This window comes from Mycteria americana, chromosome 2 (assembly GCF_035582795.1).
Source record: "Mycteria americana isolate JAX WOST 10 ecotype Jacksonville Zoo and Gardens chromosome 2, USCA_MyAme_1.0, whole genome shotgun sequence".
NCBI classification, from domain to species: domain Eukaryota; kingdom Metazoa; phylum Chordata; class Aves; order Ciconiiformes; family Ciconiidae; genus Mycteria; species Mycteria americana.
Window position 1 is genome coordinate 43,073,889 of NC_134366.1, and position 19,348 is coordinate 43,093,236.

At 46.9% G+C, this 19,348-nt stretch overlaps 2 protein-coding genes and 1 long non-coding RNA gene across 6 annotated transcripts in view; 2 read left to right on the forward strand and 1 right to left on the reverse strand.

The window, feature by feature from the left end:
- UBE2E1 (ubiquitin conjugating enzyme E2 E1) overlaps positions 1-3,033 on the forward strand; it is a 46,067-nt gene extending 43,034 nt beyond the window's left edge. For all 4 annotated transcript variants that reach the window (XM_075493145.1, XM_075493142.1, XM_075493143.1 and 1 more), the window contains exons 5-6: positions 963-1,110; positions 2,127-3,033. In XM_075493145.1, coding sequence (XP_075349260.1) covers positions 963-1,110; positions 2,127-2,224 — 246 coding nt within the window. In that variant the 3' untranslated portion in view covers positions 2,225-3,033. The remainder of the gene's footprint in view (positions 1-962; positions 1,111-2,126) is intronic.
- A 3,818-nt stretch (positions 3,034-6,851) lies between these two features.
- NKIRAS1 (NFKB inhibitor interacting Ras like 1) lies at positions 6,852-19,246 on the reverse strand. The gene is made up of 4 exons (XM_075493146.1): positions 19,191-19,246; positions 17,427-17,553; positions 10,104-10,345; positions 6,852-7,272 (listed from the first exon to the last, which is right to left on the reverse strand). The coding sequence occupies exons 2-4, from the start codon at positions 17,518-17,520 to the stop codon at positions 7,033-7,035; spliced, it is 576 nt and encodes a 191-aa protein (XP_075349261.1). The 5' UTR covers positions 17,521-17,553; positions 19,191-19,246; the 3' UTR covers positions 6,852-7,032.
- Positions 10,334-14,305, forward strand: LOC142405553 (uncharacterized). Its single transcript, XR_012774229.1, has 3 exons — positions 10,334-10,378; positions 13,312-13,367; positions 14,184-14,305. It is a non-coding gene; the product is annotated as an uncharacterized LOC142405553 (long non-coding RNA).
- Positions 19,247-19,348: the final 102 nt, after the last annotated feature.

Genomic DNA, 19,348 nt, shown 5'->3' on the forward strand with positions numbered 1-19,348 from the left:
CCCTGATTGCTGAGCTCTTAGAAGTGATGGGAGCCGCAATTCCAAGTGCCTTGGCCTGTCTGGGGGATTTTCCAAGTCCTTGGGAGCCCCGCAGGAATAAAACGCTGGTGCTAAAGCCCCAGGCCCCTTTACCTCTGGGAGCAAAAATACAGAAGGTAATAATAAAATTTTAAAAAATAAACTTAAAAACCCCACAACCTGGGTATCACGGTGACCGTAAGCACCCGAGGTTGGAAGCTCGGCCGTTGTTTTGCAGGGAGAGGATGGTACACGTGTTGTCAGCCCTGCGCCCGCGCTGAGGCCGCAGTGATTCACCCCAGGGCTCCCATAAGTCGCCCACGCTCTCCCTTTCGGTTCCCTTTCCTTCAGGTGGGAAGTCCTGTGCTGTCGCCTGTCACGGCGTGTTTCACACCGCTCAGGTGTACTCGGAGGGGCTGGAAACGGTACTGCCAGCCACGCGCTCATGAGACTTTTATTTATTTTTCATTTTAAATCAGGCTCTTTTTGATTTGCCTCCGGCCTCACAGAGGTACCCGGGCCGTGTCTGGTATTTTACCCTGGAACTACCGGCGGGAAATGGCCTTTCGGTGCAAGGCGGCTGCGGTCGGTCGAGGTGGGGTGTCGGGGACCGCCTGTGGAGCCCGGCCGTTCCCTGCCCGGGAGAGCGGCCCGCCCCGGCCCGGCCCTGCGGCGGGGGCCGGCTGTGCTCCCGCCAACGGCCGCGAGAGGGCGGCGGCGGCCCGGGGAGCCCGCCCGGCCCGGCCCGGCCCCGGAGCGGGTGCTGGCCTGCCGGCCCCGGCTGGGTCAGTCTCGCCGAGCCCGGGCCGAAAGGCCGGCCTTCGTGCCCTCTTCCCCGCGAGCCTGCGTGGGCCCTTTTCCTTTCCCGTCAGTTTTGACTGCCTGTCACTTCACCACATCGTGTGTGGTACCCCAGCACACCAGCTAATACCCGTTTCTTGCAGGTAACGTTTCGGACAAGAATCTACCACTGTAATATTAACAGCCAAGGCGTCATCTGCCTGGACATTTTAAAAGACAACTGGAGTCCAGCATTAACCATTTCTAAAGTTCTCCTCTCCATCTGCTCCCTCCTCACAGACTGCAACCCGGGTAAGTCCCCTGCACAGCCACGCAGGCCGCCTGCCACCTTGCACCCCACCCGGCACCCAAATAACGTGGCCCTCACTCGTCTCATCCTGTTGGCTTCGGCCAGCACGGCTCTGGCCTCCAGCGCAGCACGTTTCCCTCTCCAGGGCAGCCGGAGAGGGGCTGGAGGTGGTGGAGGTGATACACCCTACCTGCCTGCTGTTCACCGCTCCTCAGGCTGACCCGCGAGGAAAGCAGCGGTCCTCCTCCTGCACATGAAAACTCCTTCCCCTTCCAAACCAACTCTGGTTTTGGGTAAGGGTTAAACACTCTTCACTGGTCTGTAGGACTGTAGTAATTCACTAACGGAGCTAGAAGAGCTGCAAACGCAGTTCTGAAAACATGGGGATTAGCCTTTTACTTTCCATCATCCATTTAAAAACAGTGACAAACTATGCCACAAGTACTCCTTGCTGCTTCTCTAACCCACCTGTTATCCACACCCGTTAAGAGGAATACGTCTTGGTTTCCAAAGTCAGTTTTACCGGTTGTATTTCTATATGTGTCTAAAGATGAGAAACACCAGATTTCACACTACATTATGTATAATAAAAATAAACTTGTTGGAAAAATAAAACCTCTCCTTGAGATCTGATCTTTCCTAGAAGGCAGATTCGTATTGATATAAGTACACTTAGCAATGAGTATGTTCCAGGCACTCTTAGAAGGGGTAAAATAAACCTGAAACGCATGAATCGGTGAAAGTCCTCAGTAATGCAAAATATTACTATTGGATTGTTGTCTTTTAAACTCCTTAAAACTTTAATTGGCATTTCATTCTTTATTAAGTAATAGATTAGTATGTCACCATAAATACACACAAATCAATGAAGATACAGACCATCAATTCAGGATATTTAGATTGTTGCAATGTACCTTACCTGTGTGATTCCCTTGTATTAAATTCACACTTCAGCTTTTTTAAAGTTTTTATTCAGTAATTTGTCTGAAATAAGTGGTTTGTTTTCTTTTCTTTTCAGCTGACCCCCTGGTTGGAAGTATTGCCACTCAGTATATGACTAACAGAGCAGAGCATGACAGAATGGCCAGACAATGGACCAAAAGATACGCTACATAAATTGGATTTTTGTCAAACTCTTACATTATTCGTCTGTGATGGAAAGAGCTGCTTATGATTTTGAAGGGGTGGGGGGAGGGAGGGTGCTGGTAAAGAGTAGGATATTTCTATAACAGATTTTATTCAGTCTTTTATTTCCTAAAATTTTGTTGTTGTAACTTAAGGTATCTTGCTACAGTAGACAGCTAGGATTGGGAATAGCATATTCTAAGACTGTAATTAGTTCAGCAATATTAGCTCACATATAGTACCGAGAAGAATGTAAACGTCTTAGACTTCTTTGGTTTCCAGTTTGCTTGCAATATGTAAAAGATTAAAACAGCTTAATTTTGTACAGGTACATATGTTGACATTTATGTAAAAGTCCTTTCAAGACTCCACACACTGTTTTTGCTTTTTGTTTTATTTTTGGTTTGAGGGGTTTATTTCGTTGTGGGTTGGGTTTCTTGGGTTTTTTTGTAAAAAGATGTCAGGATTGTTTTCCCGTATGGAGGGCACATTGGTATTTAACAAATCCTTTTTAAAGACTGTCATCTCATGATCTGTGATGCGGAGAGGTGGATATATGGCCTCATATATGAAATGAGAAGTAGTTAATGTATTATTTTATAAGCCAATCTATCTTTGTGAAAAGAATAAAGGGTTTAATCAGGACTTACGGTAACCTGTAGTGAAATACCTTAAGCTGTTTAACTGTAAGGCGTGGAATAGGAGTCACTCAGTGGATTGGTTGTATGTTGTGGGCTACTTAAGTCTGCATTTGTTACTGTGCTAATAAAAAGATGTTTAAAAAAAAGAAGAAGAAAAGATTTCTGCTTAGTGCCTTGCTTTGTCATTTTGTCAGAACAGTGTCTCCCAGTACACTTTGAGGATTACAGTATGGATAAGGACGAGGGAGTTCTGCAGGTGAGTGCACTGACTGCTGCTATTTTGGGAAGACACTTCCAGACAAGCTACAATGAGTGACAGCTAAAACTTTTTCAACTGTTTAGCGTGTAAGTGTTATGCAGGCTAGCACAGCCCATGAGGAGGCAACCTGCCGCAGAGTCCATGCTAGTTACTGTTTAGCTTGTTTTCACACCATTGGCTTTTCAGGACTGGCACGTTATTTGAAAGTACAACTGGAAAAGTGTAAGAGATCTGGAAGGGAAACAGGCAGGAGGTAAAAGGAAGAAGAGAGTATCTTCATGGTTTTCTGATGGAGTGGCCTATTCCCACTTGGAAGAGGAGAAGGAATCGTGTCCTGGTAAGCTAGCAGAAGACACCTTAAAGGAGAGTAAAGGAGACTTAACCTGTAGATCCTTTAACTACCTACAAAGATTATCTCCTAGAGACATGGTGTTTACATTGAGGTGTGTAGCAACAGGGCAGTTAGTTGTGGATACGGCATTTTTGACCACTCCCTTAAGGTAAAGGCCGGAAGTACAGATTCATTTTCACACGGCAAGTACTTCACCTTGCGACATTCTTCTGAGTGCTGTGTGGTCATGTGTGCTCTCGGATTTATTTTGGTACTTTAAAATAAATTCTGTATGTATTTGATTTATATACTTCTCTTCCTATCTTTATATAGACCAAATCTAACTTGGTCCAAAGTAATCTGTTAATTAGAGGTACCCTTCCTTTGCTGGGTGATTGTGGGTAGTACTATGTTAGCCTCATCTGCTAAACTGCCTTCTTTGGAGACAACATATGTTTTGATGTATGAGCTCCCTCAGCTGTTTGTCTCGGCCTAAGAAAATTATTGGTATATAGCTACATCACACCAGGAGCGTCTCTGGTAATCCTTTCCTCCCCCCCTCTACTGAGTGAGGAGGTATATGGCTTAATCTCAATAGGTTTTTGTCGGCTCCTTGCTTTGTGCTACTAGGACATGCCAAATTAACTGTTGCAGCTGGCAGGGGGGAGGGAGCTGATTTGGGGTGACTGAACTGCACAGTGTGTATTCAGCAGGATAGACATTAAGACAGAGGAAGATGGTTCCATTTACTAACTTTTTAATAATAATTTTTCTCCATTATCTTGTGAAGGGACTGTCTAGCTCTGTAGTAGGTACGTGATCCCAGTGACCTAGGACAGGTTTTGAGTCAGTGGAATAGTAGGAACAAGATATGTGTCCTGCCCTTTAGCTACTACATTATACTCTGTACTTTACTTATTAATCCGATGTGAAACTGTACTACAATGAGTTTCATTCTAATTCAGTACCAGCCACTATGTGTAACTGTTTGCAGAGGAGACATTACATTTTCCATCACTTGTCAATAAAATACTATGGTATTTAGAAAAGGCAATTGATTTGAGCGCTTAAAAAGTGTCAGAATAAGCTTATGAAAGAAAACAGTGGGTGGTCGTTGCTTATATGAATGCCCAAAATGATCTAAACTTGTTCCTAACAAATTTAACCAAATCAAAGATAACGTGTTTGCCTTTACGTAACCTGTTAGGAAAAATGGCCTTAGACATTAAGAAGATCCCTTTTCCTCTTGTCTGTCTTAAAACATTGTCAAGTCCTGAGTGTCCAGGGGAGCAAGTGAGCAAGCTGATCTCACACGACACGGCTCTGGCAGCCTACGGGTGACATCAGTCTTGGCACTGGAATTGGCACTGAGTCTGCGGGGTGCAGAACTGGACAGGAACCAGTCAGCTCCACTCCTTCCATCTCCATGCATTTTAAGTTAATTCTGACTTGTCAATCTGTACTCCCTTGGCTCAAGGGTCAGCTTCAGTGACGATGTGCGGTTAGCAGAGGTCTTTGGTTATTTTGATTGATTCAAAGTTGAATCAAGTCCCTTCTAGAAGAAGGGTGCTGCAGAGCTGAAGAGGAGGAACATAACCAATTCCTTGGTGAGAAATTGCAGCAAGGAGGTGAACTGCTGCTGCTCTGAAGTCACCCCCACCTCCCAAGCACGCAGGCAGAGTCTTCTGGGTAGGGAGAAGCCTTGAGTACACGTGTGTTCGGTAGGAAATGAGTGAGGAGGGAGTGTTGTTCTGCAGCATCGCTGGGGACAATGACTATTACTAGCCAGGCTGGGGGAGGTCGTGCTATAGTGCTTACTCAGCTGCAGTGTTGCAATGGAAACAATTGTATGTTTCCAGCAGGGCATTACAAGAGCTTGCTCATTCATAATTGCTCTCTTATCTTACTCCTTGGCCGCAGCAATCCAAACTATATTGAGCAAAGCACATAAACAGTTTCATCTACCTTCATTATAGAGGTAGGAATACCTGCTTAATTTTTAGTGAATTGTACTGCTGCTCTGACATTAGTAATGCTGGCAGTCTTCATTTGTCAGTATTCAGGAAGAGCAATGCTATAAGCACACAGCTTAATTGTGATCATTAAGCACATTTACTATTTAGCAGTTATGATATGACAGTGCAAATATTGCTTGTGGTTTTGCTGACTCACAGTGAAATCCTCAATATTTGTTCAAAACAACATTAATTTAGTGGAAAATGAGGGAACTGGGTACTTAAGTTCGCTCCCTCTCCCCACTCTTGTCTTCAAATACAAAGAAAAGCTAGTATCCATTAGTATAAGAGGTTGTTAAGAGGCCAAAAGCTGGCCGCTCTCTCTGGGAATGTTTGCTCATTCTGTCCCTCTATATCCAATTTTGTTTGGTTTACTGACAGGCTGACCTAGGACACCAGATTCCTGCAGCACAGGTTTACCAGTGTGGAGATTCAAATACAGCACGCACAACTGTGCTCCTGCTGCTGGACGATGTGTGGCATATTAAGACCAAGGCCATTTGTACAGGTATTTCTGGGCATTTGCCATGGGGATGTTCCCAAAAGGCAGCCTCCTACACTCCCTAGCCCCCTCTCACGAAGTAGTACAGCAGTTTGTACCGGTTGTTATCTGGCCTGTAGCTACGTACCGAGGGTGGATTACTGCAGCTTGGCTGAACGGCTGGGTAGGAGTATTATGCAATGCACTACGCAGAGCCTGGGCAGTACCTCCTGCATACAAAATTGCTCTGTATAATTTCTCAGTAAAATTATCACCTATGTGAATGTGACTGATTTGTATTTGACATGCTGGAACAAAACCACATACAGCTATGTTGTCCTTCAGGTCGCAGTTAAATTAATGAGTGCTCTGAGAGCTTTTCTGGTTTGTACAAATAAATTCCTGAGCTGAAAGCACTACTTGCCAGACTTTGCTGACAAGCTTCATGTCGGGGTAGATCTGTTCTAGTATCTACCACAAGATTTTTTTTTTATTTTTTTTTTTTCTTCCAGACACTAGCAGAACTTCAGCGGCTAAATCTGCTGGTAGTTGTTCCTCCTGCCCCAAACCCTTCTCCTGCAACAACACACTGACCTCAGCCTCCTGCAGCATCAAAAAGCCCCGTGGCCCTGTTTAAGGTCAAGGTAAAAGGATTGTTGCCATTTCAAACATATCTTCTCTCCAAATTGAATGCTTATTGCAGCTAGTACTATTTGTGACTAGAGGCTATAGATCTGCAGGGGGATTGCTTAACGATAAGCTTGTTGATTTGTCCCTCAACATGGCTGTATCCAGGCATAGTCAAAGCCCCCCTGCTAGAGAGGCGTCCACCTGTCCCTCCCTCCTCCATAACCCTTGTTGCAAGATAACTCCTCTCATGAAGCGCTTTTTAAGGCTTTTACCACCAGTGACTTTTTCAAGCCAAGTCTGTGAGAAGGAAGGATACCTCTTAGCCATAAGCTCGCTGATTTTATTGCTGAATGAGATTATTGCTTTAAGTGAAACTGAGAAGCAAATGGCACAGAAAGGACTTAGGCTGTGACCTGGCAGCAGCAGACAATGCTAAGGTGTCTTAGTTATCACAGTTATTCCCTTTGCTCTTCCTTCCAGGCAAGGGAAATGTTGATTTGTTCTGGGACTGGGAGAGTTTGCTAGCTAAGAAGGTGAAGGGCTCAAGCAGTGTTTTCCGATCTGTCACAGTCACTTCCCACAGTCTCACTTTCTCAGCCCTTGCCCATTGCTGTGCTGCTTCTGTTTCCACTTGCCTTTGGTCCAGGAGGTCAGTTTTGTTTCCCAAGACAATAACTGTTACCTACAAACAAAATGAAAGGGTGAGCTTTATACAAAAAGCATCCACCATGCACAACGCTTTTAAACAGCAGGCAAGTAGCAACACAGTTCAGACCTGTTCTTTAACTTAGCACTGGCACAAGGTAAGCTGCATGTAGTTTGGAAGATCAGGGCCTGGGATTTGAATTATCCTCCTCTACTTGTGGGCTGGAAGCTGGTTTTAATCATAGGATATGCAGGACTTCCCCTTCTCCCCCTGATTACTTAGAGGGAAACAATACCCAAGAGACCCAAAGTTAAGCAGCCCTATTCTCCATTTACTTGGCAACTGAGCTGCCCTAGACAAATGATAACAGCATGACATCTGACTTGGTCAGAGCAGCGCATGCTTGAGCGATGAAAAAATGCATGGCAGCAGAGAAAGCCTGGACCCCACAGCTGTGGATTTTGCCCAGCTTGTTTTTTCCCAAGCCCCAGCCCACAATATAACTAAAGCCAACCCTGCCACAAGGCAGCCTGTGCAAGCAGCCTGGGCACGCTGAGCATAGACCCCTCTCCCAGGCCAGCTGGCTGCCCGCTCCTGCATGCAGGGTAAGCCACCAGAGGGACCTAAGCCGACAGTATTCTGTCGCTGAAAGGGTCAGGTAAGCACGAGTACCATGCTCTTGGAAGCAGTTTCAGGAGCAGCCGGTGAGCTAACCAGAGCAGCACAGCTATATCAATCAGCCTTTTAGTTGTAAGGATCAATCAAGTGACTTCTGTATCACCAAGACAGTATAGTGTGGCTGAGCTCAGTGGCCTGCCCAGTACCTCAGTTCTAGGAAGTGCTGAAGGTAGTGCTGGCCACTTAGTTATTGCTCCTGCCTATTTAAATTAACCATTTTCTAAAAATGTTTTACCAGCATCAGCTCTTAGGGGAAACCATGCCTATATTTATAGTTCAAGGTCCTTAGTCAAACTCTGGTCTCATCTCTACACTAGTGGTTTGACAAAGATCAAGTGATAAAGTCCTCTCTTGCTGATGATTTGGGGTTTTTGCTGTGGCCACACCTGCTTGGTCTTTCCTGTTCGTCAGGCTAACTCCAGGATGCCTTCCGTTCCTTTCCAGCTAGAGATGTTTGTCCTGTTCCTGTGAGGTCTGAGGCTTCCTTTCTTTTCTATAGCAGCCCATCCATTGGAAAAAATGTTTTTCCTTCTGCGAAGGCTTTGAAAGAAGCTATAATCTTCATATGCATTTACCGCATGCTCCAACTGAATTTTACCTATGGTTAAGCTCTGTCAGTGTGAGAGAACACAACTTCTATTTAGTATAAAACTTGGCCAGGCTTTCAGGTGCGTGCTGGAGAGCCCCCACAGCCAGCAGAGGCAAGGAACCAGCCATCAGTGCTTTCTGTCATCTGCCACACAACAGGGGACTGTGCCACTCAACAGGGTGAAGTTCTGCCAGCTCAGAAGCACCATGTGTGGAGATACATCCCTAATTCAGTTAAGGATGTATCTTTAATCTCTAGCAGAGCCCAAACTTTAAGCCTCCTGATGCTATCTTAAAGTAGGACTCCTGATCTCACCTTCTACCTGCTTCAAAGCATAATTTATATGGACTAGAAATCACAGGAATAAAACTAATTTATCCAGCTTATTGTGGGCACTGCTGTTTTGACTATGGTATCCTCAGTCAACATCACAACTTTAAACTCTCCCAGAGGGTAAGCAAATTGGCTGTTTTCTAAAATACCTGCATGCAACAGGGGAGAGAAGAGTTCTGGCAGGTAGCACAGAAAGAGGGACACAGATCCTGTTGGGGCTGTGACTCCCTCTCTGCATTACAACATGCTGTAAAGTACCAAATCGGGGCCCTCACAAAACACAGTGCCTGGGAAAAATTTCCTGCTCGTCCACCTTTCCTTGCCCTGCAGGGGAGCTGTGATTGACTCGTGTATCCCTGATATACGTGACAGTCTGCAGCTCACACCAGCCCTACCAGCTAACATACCTCTCCTGTGACTGCACATTTGGCTGTTGTCAAACTTGAAGCCTGCCTTTCTCCACCACTCTATGTGCTGTCAGTACTAAAGTTACATTTTTGGGAAGTCTCTCCCTGCCATTATTCAATTAATTCTTCATGCACTTTTTTTTTTTAACAGCATAAAACAGACAATTGGAAAGTTGTAGGCTAAAGACACTTAACAGGGAAAACTACTTGAGAATATAAAGATACTGTAAGAAAAGCCATAATGCTAATGCCACATGCAAGTTATATTTGTTTAGCTAAGCTGGAACACTGTCAGCTGAAAACACTAGCTGCTTTCTAAGGGAAAATAGAGCAGTCATTTCACACAATTGAATTGATTCAATATGGTTGTTAAAATACATTAAAGCCGCTTTGCCAATTGACTAATGTCTGGGAGACCCATTGTCAATTACGCTAGTTTGGAAGCCATCAAGTACATGAATACAAAACAAACAAAGATAATGCCCTTCGTTATATTTTTCTATGCACTTGACTTCCCGTGTACAATATCTAAAAAAAACCATATGAACTGCACTGCTGTAGACCATATGTTTTATTAGTGATAAGTGTCCTGGCTGGTGCATTCAGCTAACTGAGTTTTAGCTGTAGTAGAGGAAGTAAGGAGGAAAAAAAACCCACATTCTTTTGCATGACCTGCATGGCATGTGAATTAGGCTTCCCCAGCACGAGAAAGCTTCCTTTTGCTGGATTGCCCAAGGCTGTGGGTACATTCCTTTTCCTTTGTATGGGAGTTTTACAGAAACAAAATCTATGCTTTGCAACCTTAACTTCCTATCACTGATATAGCGATAAGCCAAGCAGTTAAGGTGCCATGCATTTACCTCCTTTTTGTCTCTAAAGACGTCGATCTCCTTTTTGAGCAGTTCAACTCTTTGGAAAGCTTCGAGGCTGGTCACGGCATACACAAGAATGAAACCATCAGCAACAGAGAAATAGTGTTTTGGCAGTTCTACACCCTCCTGCAGACCCCTGGTGTCATAAAGCCGTAACTGTTCCTTCACACCTCGGTCTGTCTCCACCGATGCCAAATAGACATCTTCCATTGTGGCACCCTCTTCTAAGCCTGTTTTAAAACAAGCAGGAAAGTTCAGCTGGTGTAAGTACAGCACTGCTATAAGAACTATTTGCAGTACAGCAGAATTTTACCCCACAATAGCTTTCAGTGCATGTTTTCCAGAGTGACTTGACCTGGACTCTACCTTGCCTGACATCCCCATGAAGGGCTGTATTCATAGATCACCGCACCAGCTATTTACAATAGTGACACTGCGTAAATACAACCATCTAATATATGAGCACATGATTATGCCTGTAAAATTAATCTATACAACATGTATATTCAGGATAGGATAAGATATATGGTTCTTCCCCCAGGTTTCCCAAACTCCAGCCACCCAGTTCTGTGCCAAACATGCTGCAAACGGGCCTGCCCAAACATACCCTTTTGGAAGAACAGCCAAAGAACACCAGGTAGTCAAGTACTAACATCTTGAGCCTGCTTCTTTGCTTCATACTGAGCTGGATCGCATGGCAGAAGCAGGAGCCAAAGGAATAATTCTGGAAATGAATGTGTATTGGTGGTACAACTAACCAACAAGTGAAATCAAGCCAGAACGGGAAGGGGATGTTTGCATGCAAGCAAAGTTGCATGCTATATTTACTCAAATACACAATGAGCTTTTTCCATCCCTTAGGGATCTAAAATGACTCAGATTTGCTAATAGGAGCAAGCTCATTTACTTCAAGGTAAGATCATGCACAAGGTAACAAGCTTTCAAATATATATATATCACCCGCTCCATGGTAACTATCTGCATACTGGCTCTACTTCCTCTCTCCTCATGGTGAACGTGAGGTAATTCAAGGCAGCTTACTTTGAACTACTTAAAACATTTTTTTCCAAGCCAAACCTGATAACACATAGATCACCATAGCTTCGTGGTCCCCTGGATGCAGATGCATAAGGTTACAGGTCCCAACAAACCAGGTATAGTGTAGCTGGGCCACTTTCAGAGTCGGTTTTAAGTATTCATATAAACCCTCTGCAATCCACGTTTTTGCCTCCACTGCACTCCTGTATACATGAATTGTTTGCTGTTGCAGGGCTACAACAATGAGAACTGCATTATTCTTTGTCTGCCTAAAAGGGACCATATTAGTGCATTGTTTAAGAAAACATGAGGGATTATCTGGCCTGTGAAAATAAGGATTTTGCTATATTCAATGTCACTATTCAAAATACTTCACATTGACAAACAAGCTAAAGCATTCCACCCACGCTGATGGTTTCCCATGATGCATGCAGCATTCCTGTGCAGGAAAGTGGCACAAGCTGTTCTTTTTGCCCCTCTCTGTGCAGTCTTCATAGATCAAACTCTTATTAGGTTTGCAATGAATTAATTTATCTTGCCTCCAAATATAGCCATGCTAACGTGCGACAGCAAAACTAAGAGCAGAAGGACAAAACAAAGGTTAATAAAAAGAGGAAGCACGAACGCATTCCGCGTGGTTGGAGAATGTGTTACAAGGCCATTTTTAAAGACTGAAGTAGGTAATAGAGCCCTTCCTGGTACAGCACTCTATTTTTTCTTGCTCTGCTGCGTTGCATTGTACAGATGGGTCAAGGAAATATCTAGCATCACTAAATACTACTTTGGCAAGAAGGACTGAACCATAAGTACCTAAGTTTTCTTTTTAGAAAGCAATGAATAATGTTGTACAGGTTTTTACCATCTAAATGCTGCACTGTAATTCAACAGTCTTTAATATATCCACATTCTCCTGTGACAGTCTCTTCCTAATGGCATTAAAAGTAGCAGTGAAAATTATGTCTTTTAACATCCTACTTGAAAATGAAGAGGAAAAATTAAGATCTGGGAGTTAAGTCAGCAGAACAGAGCAACAAATTTTGATGTGAAATGGGGGGGAGGCCCTTTGGAGGGAACTGGAATTATGCATCAGTATCAGATTCCAGAGGTGAAATTTCACCTACATACATTGGGGGAGGGAGTATATGCAAGTAGATTCCTAAGCAAACACAGACAATTTTTAGACATACCTGTGTCACCTTATTCTAGGCCCTGCTTCCAAAGCCCAGACCATGTGCTAGCCACATCTTGCTGGCCACGATATTTACCTTCTTGTCAGCACCATCCCCATTTATGCACTTTCCCAGTCTCCATTCAAACATGTGCCGGGCAAGTTGTTGTACAAGCGGCAGAACTAGTCAGGAAAGCCCAGTGTCCTAGGAAGGTGTCTGGCACCATCCCATCCTCCCTGTCACAAGGACCCTGGTTCTCCTTTCCTTCACTGGCATCCCCAGGAGTCCTCCCACCTTCGCTACCTGGGTGGGCAAGGGCAGCTTGTGCTGGGGAGTTACTGCCCTGCTGACTGCTGCCAGCTGGAGTAGGTTTTCCTTGGAGGACAGCATTATCATGGGCCTTTTCTCTCTCTCCTGCTATCAGTTTTTCTAAATTTACAGAAACATATTTTGAGGTATCTACTGCTGTGACACAGATGAACAGGCAGATAGAACCAGCTTTCAGGTTCAGAAGCTATGGGGGGGAAAGGGGAACTAACAAGACCGTGAACAATCGTGTGGTTTCTTTGGAAACAAAAGATGAAAAAAGTTAGGGAGGAAAGGGAGGAATAGACAGGAGATTGATACCGTTCTCTAGTGCCTACTTAGCTGGTGCAAGTCTTGGGAGAGGCAGAAAGGTCTTAACCTATGTAACTGACTGCTGCCAGAGAGGAACTGCAAGGGGAAGCCCCAGTCATAAATTGGGTGGTGTTTCAACCCATAGTGGTTTCCCAATGAGGAAAAGAAAAGGTTCAATATACTAATGAATACTGCACACTCAGGCTAGACAAGGCAGAGATATTGCAAATACCAAAATAAAGCAAAATTTGATGGATGGAATTTCAGAAGTTCCCAAATTACTCGTGAACATAAATGCAGTGCAAATTTTGTGTCTTCTTGGGTACTTTTGAAGATCTCCTATGTAATCTCTCCCTCCCTCTTCCCAGCAGGAATTTAGCAAATAGCTCCTAAAGCCTGCTATTCCTTGTGCTTCTACAACTCCAGGGTAAGAGGCTTTGCTTACTTCGATCTGAAATGATAGCGTATCAGAGGATCCCTGATTTGGGAGAAGAGCTGGACAGGACTCAACAGGAGCTGGTCTATTTAGATTTGGCTGCTAGTTAAGTACTGGTCCCACCAACCAGTAGCCACAGTTGTGACCCTCAGTTGCATACATTCAGCTCCATTTTCATCCATTTCTAAAATACAAAGCTGACTGCAGCTCTGCCAGGAGATAGGTTTGATTTAAGAAACAAAGATGTAAGAATACATAATTTGGTTATTAGCCTCCACATCTTTGGACCTGTGAAAGCTAAAACCCCAAATCCCTCCAGCTGAGACCAAGCGAAGCAAAGTCTCTCTCGTTATGGGTTCTACCACAGTAATATATGGTGTTTTCATTCCCAGCTAGTAAGATGATTTGAAGTAGCTACTTATGAATAACCTGACCATACCAGCTATTCACCCAGCCAGGAGGCAGAGATAAGGAAAATCGTATTTTCTGCAGGAAAAGTTCTCATCTCCTCCTGCTTAGCTGATAAGCTTTACCATAGTTTGAGGGGCCAGAGATATTTTAAAGGCAGAAGGAAGACTCCTTACTGTGCCATCACTGAACAGGAGCACTGTTTAAGGAAAAACACCTATCCTTTTTACACTCACATCCCGTGCCAAAGTTAAGCCAGCACCTCTCCTGTTAGCTCTCTCAAGAGAGCTCAGACCAAGCAGTGCCAGGTACCACAGGTATTTAGTGGGACAAACTTCTGCTGACAGTCAAGGACCCATTTCGTGACCAAGGAGAAAAGACTGGGCCCTCTTTCTTCAGGAGTGCAACAGAAGGTGGAGGATTTGGAAAAACACAACATTGAAGCCAGAAAAAGAGAGATCGTCCCAGGTACCAGGCAACCCTACACCTACATGCAAGCCTTAACAACTATTTGGCCCAACCTATGGCAATACAGTCCCTGCGTGACTCAAAGGTAAATCTGCACCCATGTCAAACATCTTTCAGGTTTTGTTTGATTCCCTGTCTCAGTTTAGCCAGAGAGGGTGCCATGCAATACGTATGTTACTTTACGCGGCTCTGACAGCATCTCTCATCTTTTTCCCCTCTCCTTTCTCATCCGAGGGTCCAAGCCAAACAGCCTCTCTGACAGTTTTAAAGCCTAGCACAAAGCCCAGTACCACACATTGTTGCTCACATGCTCCAGGGACAAAGATATTCAATTTTTGGGGGTATTCCTCCCTCCCTAGCAATTTTTCCTCTGACCTCAAGCAATCTTAGTGCCTTTGCAAGAGTGCTAGCTGCTGACCATGTAAGCAACCACCAGCACTTATGGACTTCATCCATGACAAGCCGGGGAGAGCTGAAGGTACACATTTTTCTAGGAAGAAAAACACAGTGCAAAAACACAGTGCAACTGAGTTTACAGCACCATCACCAAGCACACAGACAGGAGCATGGGCTCAAAGCCAAGGGCTTTATATAGCAGCATGAAACCTCCAAGGACACTAATCACTTCCCTGATAGCAGCTGTGCCACCACTCCTTTTTACAGGAAAGTCAACAGGAGGCATGTTAGTTAGCACTGACATAGACTCGCGGCTGATTTACAGCCAGGAGGAGACCCCCATGTCAGTGGCTGGGACACCTCGGAGGATGGCACCAGACCTTGTGCTCTGAGCCTGCAACCAAGTTTGAGGACCCCTCTTGTCACTGGGAGGAGGATGTGGATGCTGTCAGGAACAGAGAGACTCCGTGCCTTGGCTCAGCAGTCCTCCCCACGGCACCCTGTCCCCTCTCCCTGGCCCTCGGACCGGCCGCAGAGCTGCTCCTGACGTCAGTCAGGAAGCACAGGTTTTGAACCAGCTTGTGTCCATGTTCCTGTACCCGGTGAGCTGCCTTCCTAGTTGGCTCTGAACAGACGGGCTTTCAGCAAACACACTAGTCCTTTTTGCCTCCTGCCAAAAAGGCCAGCAGCCAAGACGTACATGTCAGCTTTCTGGTGCTCACAAGCTTTAGGAAACGAGGATTGAGATTCAGTAATCATGTTTGAAGCATGGAGAGGCCACCCCTGCAATGGTAGCACCAGCAGCAGGTCTGCGCAGTTTAAAGCTGCTCAGCTGAGGAGCAACCAAGGACTCGCCAGTCCTTAATGTCTGTCCTTGCCCAGTGAGACCCTCACAGTGGTGTCCTGCCTCCACAGTTTGAGGGTTAAATCAACACGGATTGGAGCAGTAGCTAGAGATCTTCTGGGAACCGTTTTCACCATACTTCAGGCACCCTCTGCCAGTACTGCCCGTGGGCTGAAGAAGAGGCAAGGGGGACGGTGGCCACTCAGTGGGACTTCCAGAAACACCAATGTAGCAGTCCATCCCCCAAAATGTGTCTGATGGCACACGCAGGTGACATCAAAAGTGCTGGGCTGTGGCCACTCGTCCCTTGGGGCTTCAGTGGCTCTGTACGAGCCCTCTCCTTACTCTGATCTTGACTCCACTACTTGCCCTCTTTCTCCAAATGTCTTGGGAATAAGATTTGACCAAACTCATAAAAAATGGGAGGCTACCTTCTTCCTTCTCGCCTTGCGCCCCCCCTCCACTATCAGCTGCTCCCTCCCTTACTGTTAACTCCGAAAAATAAGAGCAGAGCTGCAGGAAAGGAAAACTGATCTTTTTGAGAGAGGAGGGGGAAAGTCTGCGTTGCGCAGTGGCTGAGCCGGAGCGGAGCATTCGGGAGCAACAGAGGGACACCCGCAGCTAAACCCCGGGCACGAGGCCTCCCTCCGGTTATGTCAGCCAGTATCCATGACGTTGTATAATCATGTACATGGCTGGCTCCATAAATAGCTCCCACGATCAGCAACACCCGAATATCCTTCCTGCCTGGGTCGCTAATAGGAGCTTGGGGCAGGAAGTAATGCAAGGCAATACGATTTAAGCAACGTGGCCTTGCTTATGCTGCTTGGCTGTGTCTGACGATCACCAAGCGCAAAGGAGAGGCAGGTCTGTGGCAAAGGGAAAAACCTTCAGGCTGCAGGTTTTGCAACCTTCACGCTGAAAGCTACATGGGGGCTACGTGCATAGGGCTCGGTAGGATGCTGGAAACAGATGTTGCTGCAACATTAGAGGAAATCCTCCCTTTAAACAAGGGTATTAGCACGCAGTTCTGTATCACGCTTTGCCAGCAAATTCCTCCCATCCACACATTTTAAAGGCACAGTGCCTGCAAAGCACCGTTCTAGAAATCCTAGTGTTTATCCAATAACTTACCCCAACATTTAATTTACTGGTCCAAGGAAGAGATACAAATGGACTAGACATCTTCTGTCAAAGCCCTCAGATTCACCCCTGGTGCCACCCCTTGTTTCTGGGTGACGCAGGAATAATTCATCAGCCTGCTGATCGTTGCCCTTCCTCTCAAAGCCAAGTCATGTGGAAACAGAGGGAAACAAGCCAGCTTTGCCTTCGTTCCCTTTCTTTTGTGCACAGCAAGTCTCAGACATCCCATGCTCCTCTCTCAAGTCAGTTTTCCACAGGAGGATTTCTTTGATCCGATAAGCTCGGCCCTTGAAGTTCAGCAAAGACTGTGGGACCTAAAGCAGAGCTGTGTTTCTTTTCAGCGCTTTGATTAAATATTAGCCAAAACCAAGCGAAATAAAGCTTTACAAAGATGGAACAAAAGTCTAAACAGTCTCTCCGCTCATCATGTGATATCTATTTATTTTTCAGGCATCTACAGCATCTTTCAGGGAACAAGATATTATGTAAATAGGCAGCAAGCACGTTGCCTACTTTCTGTGTTTGTTTCTTTTTAAACATTCATGTATTTTATAACTGGGAACATCACGGAAAGGGTTCTTCTCCAAGCCTCTTTTAAAAGTCGGTAAGCAAGGGACTACACATTTCAAGAACCACCCAGAGATGCAACAAAACCACATTAATTTCCTCCTTCACCTCAGTGCAGTTCGCAGTCCTCAGTTACTCCTTTTTGGGGCCCCACACAGAACAAGGTTCTGGAAAAGGAAACAATAGGAAACAATCCCCCCCCAAAAAAAGTAAAAATATCTCACCAACAGTATGCTTTCCATAGAGAAGCTGCTCCAAAATCGCAGTCTTTCCCACCGAGGCCATTCCACAAACCACCACCTTGTAGCCCTTTCCCATCTTTCCCGAGAGGGCAGAGTCAGCAGGCGAGCCCTGTGCAGACACAGGAGTCTGTTAGCCTGGCACAGTGGCAGGGCTCACACCAGACAGAAGCAAAGCTCCCGAAAGGCGAGAGGCAAAACGTGAAGCAGCCGGTGACTCGGAGGCACAGCTCCCTCCCAGGCGCTCACCAGCGACCGATATTTTTAGGATTAGAGTTTCCTCCCACACCATTTTTTAAGGTTTTAGGCTGCTGCCATCGGTGCCGATGCTTGCCTGCAGCCTCGACGCTCGTCCCGTCAGGCTCAGGGAGACTGTTGCGAGAGCTGAAGTCTGTAAGCCCTCTGGGGCAGAGGCTGTGCTTGTTGGCGTGTGTGTACACTGCAAGACTTGCGTTATCAGGCTTCGTGTTTTTGCTGCGGGCCTGATGGTACCTGATGGTATCAGGATGGCTTCTGGAAATGCAACAAAACGGCCGTTCCTTCCCTTTTGTTCCACACACAGAAAGTTTCTAGCTTCTACAGACTAGGAGCTAGAAAATAGGAGCGTTAAAGGCAGAAGCACAGGAAAGCAAATGCAAAAGCAGGTTTTTTGGTCTGTTTTAAATCAGTTTGGATGGGCGAGGGTTGGTTTTAGTAGGAGGCCTCCAGAAGCCAGGGGCAGTTGCAAGTGAGCCATGGCAGGGCAGCAGGCCCTAACTCTCCGGTCGCTGTTTGGAGCAGTTTGCCACAGAGAGCCCAAGATACTTTTTTAGGACCAGGAGGGGCTGGCACCGTGCTGTTTCGATTCCAGTTTAACTGGGTAACGCTTCACAAGCCAGGGTGCTCTACAAAGCACACACTGAAAAACAGGAAGGTCACCCCGCAGCCGCAGGGAGGCAGAGGGGACTTTCAGGCAGGGAAAGCCTGATGCCCATTTTGATTCCCTGGCAGGGCCCGATGCCTCCACAGCAGCACGCTGGGGATGCTGCTGGGAGCCAGAGAGGGGGACGAAGGCCTCTTCAGCACCAGGCCCCTTCCCTGCTCCCGCAAATTCACCTCTGTGGGCATGGAGGAGACGCGCAGGGGCAGGCACAGAACCGCTGGGGCACCTGTGCAGCGCCGTGCACGGGAGGGACGTGAGCGGACCGGGCTGGGGGCCCTGCCGGCACCAACAGCAAGGGGTAAAGCCAGAGCCTCGCCCCGAGCAGCGGCTGCTCACGCTCACCTCGGCGGGGAGCCCCCTCCGGGGAGCCCCCCCAGGCCTGCGGCACCGGGGCTCCCTGGGCCAGCCAAGGGCACTGCACTGCTCCCCCCCGCGCTGAACAGGCCCGAGGCTTGTTTTCAGGGCTCTTTTTCCCCTTAGGATTTATGACTTCATTCTATGATCTTTTTTAATTATTATTTTTTAGGATTTTTTTAGAGTTCTTTTCAGGATTTCTTTTAAAGTACTCTTTTTCCATGTCACCCCCGCCCCCCGCCCCGATCCCTACCGAGTTTGGGGCTCTTATGGGGGGAGGGGGTGTTTCAGAGGATGCCCCAGCTTGCAAAGCCCCTGCCGCAAGGCCAGCCCCCCAGCTCCGCAGGCCGCTGGCCGGGCCGGGCCGGGCCGGGCCGTGTCCCGGGGCGCACCCCCGCCTGCAGCTCCGCGCGCCCCCGGCCCCGCGCGCCCCCGGGGCCGCCCCCCGCCCCCGCCCCAGCGCGAGCGCGCACCTGGGCCGAGCCTCCCACCGCTCCCCATTGAGCCGCGCCGGCCTGGCGCGCCGAGCCCCGCCCCCTGCCGCCCATTGGCGGGCGCGGGGGCCGGGCCGAGGCGGGGCGGGGCGGGGACGGCGGCCCGGCTCCCTCGGGACTACATTACCCATGAGGCG